We start from the raw sequence: 7,171 nt of genomic DNA, 5'->3' as shown, positions 1-7,171 counted from the left end.
CTCTCTAATTGCTGGGCTGCAGTAGCGCAGACAGGAAGCCTCGCCTAGCAGGCATTCACCTGGCGAACTGTTGCCCGTCTACCTGCCTGGCAGCTCTCTGATTTGCAGCTGGGCCAGTAGAGCGGGAATGCCCACATGGTGATGCCTGGTATCTGTCTTCAGGACTCAGACCAGCGTGCCAACATGAGAGTCCTCCCAGCTTGCCGCTGCTCCCCAGCCGGGAAGGCTCTCCCATGCAGGGCCTAGCACCTGGGATGCACTGGGTTCTGCTGGCTCTTTCCTGGGCTAGAGGTGGGGAGGTGGAGAAGTAGGGAGAAGACAGTCAGGGACTGTGCCCCGTGGCATGGCTGGGTCAGACCCGAGAGAGGGCGTGGGGGAGAGGTGACCTCAAGCTGACTCTCAGCTACTTGGAGAAGGGGAGACCTGGGCAGGTGGGGGCGAAGTGGAGCCAAGAACAGCCAGCCAGAGGGAGAAGGGCCTAAGACTCCAGCGTAGAGCCACATCCAGCCCAATCAGCCTGGCAGCCAATTAGTCTGATTCAAAAAAAAAAAAAAAATACCCACGTAGGGACAAACTGTAATCAAACACCTATTTATAAGGGTTTATTACGATCATTATTATTATTTTACTGAGAGGATCATTCTAAAGCCTGTCAGGTGAACGTATGCTTTCAGATCTTCATAAATGCAAATCGCTCCTTCCCCTGGGTGGGTGGGCGTGAGCTGCAGCAAGGCTGCCTTGGGAAGCCCTGTTCTGAGGCTTCCGGAGGGCAGATGGAGGGAACAGCTCCCCGCCATGGGCATCTCTGCCTAAGAGTGGCCAAGAGAAGGCTTAGCAACCACCCCCACCCGCTGCCCATCTCACTCCCTGTACCCCCTCAAAGGGCCACTGGAGATGCAACTGGCAACACACCCATTGCCCATCCAGGTAAACAGCAAAGCCCTTGTGCAACAACCTGACAGCTGGGGATTCACAGAGAGGGAAGCTGCGATTTCTCAACAGAATGTCCTAGAAAGAACACTGGGTCAAGAGCCCAGAGGCCTGGATTCCGAGCCCAGTTTTGCCCCTGGCTGTTGATGGCCTCTCTGGGCCTCAGTTTGCCAGGGGGGTAATTCCCTGCCAGGTGTGACCTTCGGTGCTCTGAACCCCATCTAACCTCCCCTGTGCCCACAGCCCACTCCAAGGGCTGGAGTGTCTCTCCCCTCCCAGGGAATGTCATGCTCACATCCAGCCTGAGGCTCAATGGTGTGTATGTGTGTGTGTGTGTGTGTGTGTGTGTGTGTGTGTGTGAGATGAGCTACAAGTCCCAAACCTCACTGGTCAGGCCTAGGGAACAAGTCAGGCCTGCCAAAAAGGTGAAAATGTGGTCTCTGCCAGGAGAAAACCACCAGTTACTTAACCATCCCTGCCTGGATTCAAGAAGGTGGCTACTCTTGGAAGAAAGGACGAAACATAACATTTCTGTTGCTACCTTTGGGGTGGGGGTGGGGGGGAACCATCCTTAATTCGGGAAGTTTGGGAACAACGATGCCCCTAATCCTTGCCACTAAAAAGCCTTAGTAGGTGCCAAGGCCAGTCCTGGGGCCACACCCTGCCTGCTCTGCTCCTTCTCCATCACCAAAGACACCCCTTGCTCTCCAGGGACCTGCCTCTCTCCATCAGGCCGGGGCGGCGCGGAGGGCGGGGGGGGGGGGGGGGGAGAGGGGGGTGACCCCAGGGAAGGGATTAGGTGGAGGGGAATCAGACGGAGCCGGAGCTGGGGGGCAGGGGGGCTAGGGCAGCTGCGGGAGGGTTGCGCAGAGGGGAGCCCGGAGGGGAAGGAGAGGGGGTGCGGGAGGGGGGAGCTCTCCTTCTCCCTGCAATAAATCGGCTTAGCGGACGAGAGCCGAACAGCCCAGAAAGGATTAAAGAAAAGTCTGTATAATACAGCGGGGAGCGCGGCGAGGGGAGGGCGGGGGGCGGGGAGAGGGGGAGGGGCGGAGGGCGGGCGCGGGGAGGGGGCGCTCGCGCGGCCCGGAGAGGCGGGCGCCGGGCGGAGAGCGCGCTTCGGCTCCAAACTCCGGCGCTGCCGCCGAGCGGAGTCCGGGCCGCGCAGCCGGGGAGCCGGAGCCGGAGCCGGAGCCGGAGCCGGGGGCACGGCCGGAGCGCAGGGTCGCGGCGCCCCAAGCCCGAGCCCAGGGGAGCCCGGCGCCCCGGCGGCCCGGCTGCGGCGGCATGGGGGCGCCCCCGCGGCGCCCGGCGCTGCCCGCCCGCGTCTCGGCCGGCGGCCGGCGGCAGGAGCGCGCCTGAGCCCATGGCGAGGGGACCCGCCGCCTCCGCCCGCGCCTCCGCCCGCGCCTCCGCCCGCGCCTCCGCCCCGCCACCGCCGCCCGCGCCCGGGCACCATGCGAGCCGCCCCGAGCCCCCGCGGCTGCGCCTGCCTGCTGCTCGCCGCGATCCTGCACCTGGCGCGCGGTGAGTGCGCGGGCGCCCGGCCGGAGCCCGGGGTGGGGGGCGCGCGCGCGGGGGCGCAGGCCCGGGGCGCCCCGGAGAGCCTCGGGGGGCGAGCTCCGGTCCTGCGCGGGGGTCCGCGGGGTCGCTGGGCTCGGGGACCGAGCGAGGGAGGGAGCGAGGGAGCGAGGGAGCGAGGGAGGGAGGGAGGAGGTCTCCTCCGGAGCGAGCGCTCGCGGGTCTGTGCCAGCGCGCGCGTGTGTGTGTGTGTGCGCGCGTGTGCGTGTGTCTACGAGCCTGTGCCTTTGTTGCGTCCATGGGTGAGGGTGTCCGGGAAGGAGCCGTGTGCGCAGAGGGTGCAGGAGTGTATTCAGAGATGCGAGTGTGCCGATGGGGCGTTTGAGTGGCGTGGCGGTTCCACGGAGGAGGTGTGCGTGTGAGAAAGAGTGAGCCAGAGTGTTTGGGGGATGCGAGCCGGTGCCAGCTTCCCGGTGAGGTGTGAAGTGTGAGAGAGCTTGTGTCATCGTAGGTGTGAGCATGTTCAAGGGTGGTAAGCATGTGAGGTGTGGCGCGTCTCGCGGGTCCCAAGTGTGCGGGTCTCTTTGGGGGTGTGTGGCAGTGGATGACTGTTTCTCTGTGTGTGTGTGTGTGTGTGTGTGTGTGTGGGAAGCGTGTGTGCCTGGGAGACGGGGAGTGTGACACTTGGGCAGGAGTGTGCATGCATCTGGGATGTGTCGGGGGTTGTGTTGCTTCGTGGGCAGGGAGTGCGTGTGCGTGTGATGGAGCGTGTGGGTTTAGTGTGGAGGGAGGTATGGATGCGTCCAGGGGCAGAGGAGGTGTGAGCAGCCATGTGTGTGTCCCGAATGGACTTGGTCCCCACTGGGCTGAACCAGCCTGGAGGAGGTGGAAGCCGAGCTGGGTCCCCAGAGCGAGCGATCGGTGGCTCCGGGCTCCCGGGTCCAGGGCTCGCTGCTGCCTGGGTGCCTTGCTCCCAGCGCCGCCGCCGGGTGGGTCGTAAACGGTGCCGGGGCTTATCCTGGCAAGCCAGGCACCTTTCCGGCAGCGAGCCCACACCTTGGCCAGGAGCCCAGCAGGGGGGAGGCGGGGCCAGCAAAGAGCCGCTGGCTCCGAGACCAGAGGGTCCTTGTCCTCGATTCCCCGCTGAGCCTAGTACCGGACCTGGGTGCCCAGAACCGGCCCCTCTGGAGTCACAGCCTGGCTCCACCGTGAAGGAAGAGGGGGTGCAGAGTGCCCAAAAGTAGCCACTGAGGCCAGTAGGATCTCAGCCCCTAGCCCAACCGGGCAGTGAAGGTAGGGGGTCAACTCTGTCCTGGTGTTGGCCTTGCCCTACCGGCAGGTGCCTCGCCAGGCTCCGAGTGCGCCTGCCAGGAAGGGGTGCCCCTCTGAAATAACCCCGCCCCGAGGTGCTTGGAGAGCGCTGGGTCTGCGGATGGGAGGAGCTGCAGAATTTGAGCCTGAATGGTGGTCTCGCTGGTGGGGGCGGGGGTGGGGGTGGGGAGGGGTTGTGTAATGTCAGCCCGGTACTTTGTCCCCCTACCCTTGGAGCAAAAGACTTTCCAAAGTGGATCAGAATGTCCCCCAACTTTGGGGTGAGAGCTCCCTCCGTCGGATGCCTCTAGAGGGAAAGGTTGTATGGGAGAGGGGGTCTGGTTCCAGCGCTGGGTACTGGGCTTTGTTGAAAGGCACTGGAGCCCTCACCTGGACATTGCAGGGAGAGGGGATTGGGGGTTGGGGGCAGGAGGGGAGCACCCTATACTCCCCAGAATGTGCAGAACAGACGCGGTGGGGTTGACGATGGATGGTTAAAGCGACGTTGGGAAACCAGCTCGGCCTGGACCCCACCCTGCGAGCTGTCTCCAGAACCGAGAGCGCGTTCTTTGGGGCTGCAGGGCTGCGGAGAGCTGACCCGGCGTCCCTCCCCCCTTGCCCGCCCATGCAGGCTGTGGGGAGGTGGGGGGCCGGGGGCTCAGGAGAGGGAGAGGGGGGTGATGAGCACATCTGGGCCCGGGAGCCAGGTGGCCTCCAGCCCCGCTGCTCAGGGTGAAGAAAGAGCGCCGACCCGGACCACGGACGGGAAAGTTTCCGAGCCCGGGGCGCAGGCGAGGGGCCTGGGCCACCGGGGGGCCCTCTTCTCCGCAGAGGAAGAGCCAGTGCCTGAGGGTGGGGTCCCTTCATCCCCCTTCCAAGTCTGTGCCCACGAGGGGGCGGCGGGGGGGTACGAAAAGGGTCAGCAGGGGATGCAAGAGGCCGGCTTGCCGGGGGAGGGCGCCCTTCCTGGATGTGACCGAGAGCTGTGCACCTGGCAGTTAGCTTCTCCGGGCCACCTGCCAGGGGCGCCCGGGCGGGAGGAGAGAGTGGAATCCAGGGCGGGCATTCCGGAACACGCCTGCCAGTGGGGTGGGGGGGGCGGTGGCGGCCGCTGCTAAGTCAGAGCATGGCTAGCGGGCCCTTGCCCGTGGTGCCACCAAGGGTCGCAGACAAAGGGGCTCAACCTGGGAGAGGGAGGTGGGTCTGTGCATCGGGAGGAAGGACTCCGCGGCACACAGGACTGGCTGGGCCCTAAGTTTCTGGCCCTATAACTCACCCTCCCCAGTATCTGACTCTGCAGTGGAGAAAAGCACATTCCTCTGGCTCCCAGGTCACTCAGGAGGCGTCTCCAGGCGTTTTCAAGTCTTCGGGGCCCCAGATTCCCCTGCCTGGGCACTTCTGGGAAGGAGGTCCTGCGGTTGAGCCTGTGACACCGGCGACGGTAGGGGGTGGAGGTCGGGGAGAGAATGGTTCTTGGCTAGCCGGGCCTCCTCTGGCCCCGGAGAAATGCTCTGCCCAGAGTAGGGGGTGGGCTGGCCCAGCTAGGGCGAGGCGGAGGCCCCAGCCAGGGGCCCGGCGGGTTAGCGCTGTCTCCGCAGGTGGGTGCAGGTGGGTGGGTGCAGGTGGGTGGGTGCAGAGCTGGCTGGGCCGGGCCGAGGCTGCCGCAGCTCCGAGACTGCGGGGGCAGAGCGCGCCCGAGCTGCTGTGCAGACTTTCAAGTATTTATCCTTGCTCCCCCGCCCCACCCAGGGCCTGGAGCGGGCGGGGGCTCGGGCACCGCTGGGTTCCCTCTCGGCGCCCCCCACCCGGCCGCCGAGCCCCGAGCCTGCGGCTCCGCCCCTGCTCCCCGCCCCCAGCCTGGCCACACCCCCAGTCATAAACCCCACCCCTTTCCCACCCCAGCTGCAAACTCGCATTTTTCCTGAGAGGTTGAACTAGTTTTTGCTTTTTAAGTGCAGGGAATGTTTCGAGCCACAAGCGACCTCCACCATCACTTATTCCGGTGGTTCTGGAACTCCGGTTTTTTTTTTTTTTTTTTTTTTTTTTAAGCAGGAGGACCCTTTCAGAGTCAGAACCCATGATCCTGCTCCCCTCCCTAAAATCCTAATGCCTTGGGCAAGATGGCAGGCACAAAAGGAGAGCTGCCTGGGTTCCTGCGGGTGATGAGACTCCACTAGGAGCGATCCTTACACACAAGTCTCCTGAAACAGTCTGAGATTGCTGCTTTTTCCTAATATCTGGCAGGGATTCTGGTTTTTCAATAGCCCCCATTGTGTGGATCAGCTGCAGTGTGTCATGCACGTGCTGGCCGCTTCCCAGGCCTCATGCAGCTGCAAGATGGGCTTAAGCTCCTCTTTTCACAGACTAGGAAACTGAGGCTCAGAGGTCTATGGTTGGTTAGTGACAGGAGTACTAGCTCCTTCCAGCTCCCACCTGGCCCAGCCCCAAGTGCTCTCTTTCCTTCCAATGTTCCTCTCTATGGGGCTCTGAGGATCCCTTAGGCAGGAGCAGGGAGGCTACTAGTGATGCCTCACGTTGGCCTGGCTAGCCTGACTTGCCAGAACATCTGTCTCAAGCACACCTGGGGCAGTGTAAGTGGCTTTCTCAGGTTTCTGGGTTATAGTGGTCATAAACTAGAAGGTGGAGGCCAAATAAAGAAGAGGCTGGTTAGTTCTGTTAACTGGATCTCCTGAGGTCCATGTAGGTGTCTAACCTGGTTTACCACTCTACCCACATCTGCAACATCTGGGAACATGGCCTTGAACGTGATGGGGGAGTCCCTGCCTTTATGGTGTTTACCGCTTAGTGGAAAATGAATTGTTCGCTTAGAGGGAGGAAGGGCCTGTATCTCTGACCCCACTTGAACTCTCACCGTGTGCCCGCATCCTGCCATGTGCTCCGTCGTTTTTGTCTCATTTAATCCTGACAACCACACTGAAAGGCAAAACTAGCCCAATTTTTGCTGATAAGGGAACTGAGGCTCGCAGAGGATAAGGGACTTGTCCAAGGCCCCCCAGTCAGTAAGTGGGGAGCAGAGCTGCAGATACAGGGCTGACTCTTGCCCTCTGTACACTGGTGTCTCTGCATGGGAATGGCCCTCGGGCACTTCCTCGGCTCTGGCCACGTGGACAGCTGCGGGGCCTGCAGTTCCCTGTCTGGATGTTTTACTCCTTCCCAAACCCTCACTGAGATAGAATTATCCAATGTGTGTTTCTGCAAGGATGGGAGATGCTGTCCCTGAAAGCCCTCGTCTTCTTTAAGGAAATGAATGGGCATCCCTTGTGGACGGGGCATGTCAGAAAAGAGGGAGACTTCGAACCTCATCCCAGTGGGGTGAGAGGTTGGCCACGTTCCTGAGAAGATGAATGACATTCCAGGTGGAAATGTGTTGACACTTGCCAAGTGATTGACA

General features: G+C 62.3%; 1 protein-coding gene across 1 annotated transcript in view; it reads left to right on the top strand.

Moving 5' to 3' along the window:
- Window positions 1–1,971: 1,971 nt before the first annotated feature.
- Window positions 1,972–7,171, top strand: part of IGSF21 (immunoglobin superfamily member 21) — a 239,535-nt gene continuing 234,335 nt past the window's right edge. Inside the window, exon 1 of the mRNA XM_077899407.1 lies at window positions 1,972–2,454. Coding sequence (XP_077755533.1) covers window positions 2,385–2,454 — 70 coding nt within the window. The 5' untranslated portion in view covers window positions 1,972–2,384. The remainder of the gene's footprint in view (window positions 2,455–7,171) is intronic.

Source organism: Canis aureus, chromosome 5 (genome assembly GCF_053574225.1).
Source record: "Canis aureus isolate CA01 chromosome 5, VMU_Caureus_v.1.0, whole genome shotgun sequence".
Taxonomy (NCBI): domain Eukaryota; kingdom Metazoa; phylum Chordata; class Mammalia; order Carnivora; family Canidae; genus Canis; species Canis aureus.
Note: the sequence above shows the minus strand (reverse complement) of the source record. Positions and strands in the feature narration are given on the sequence as shown.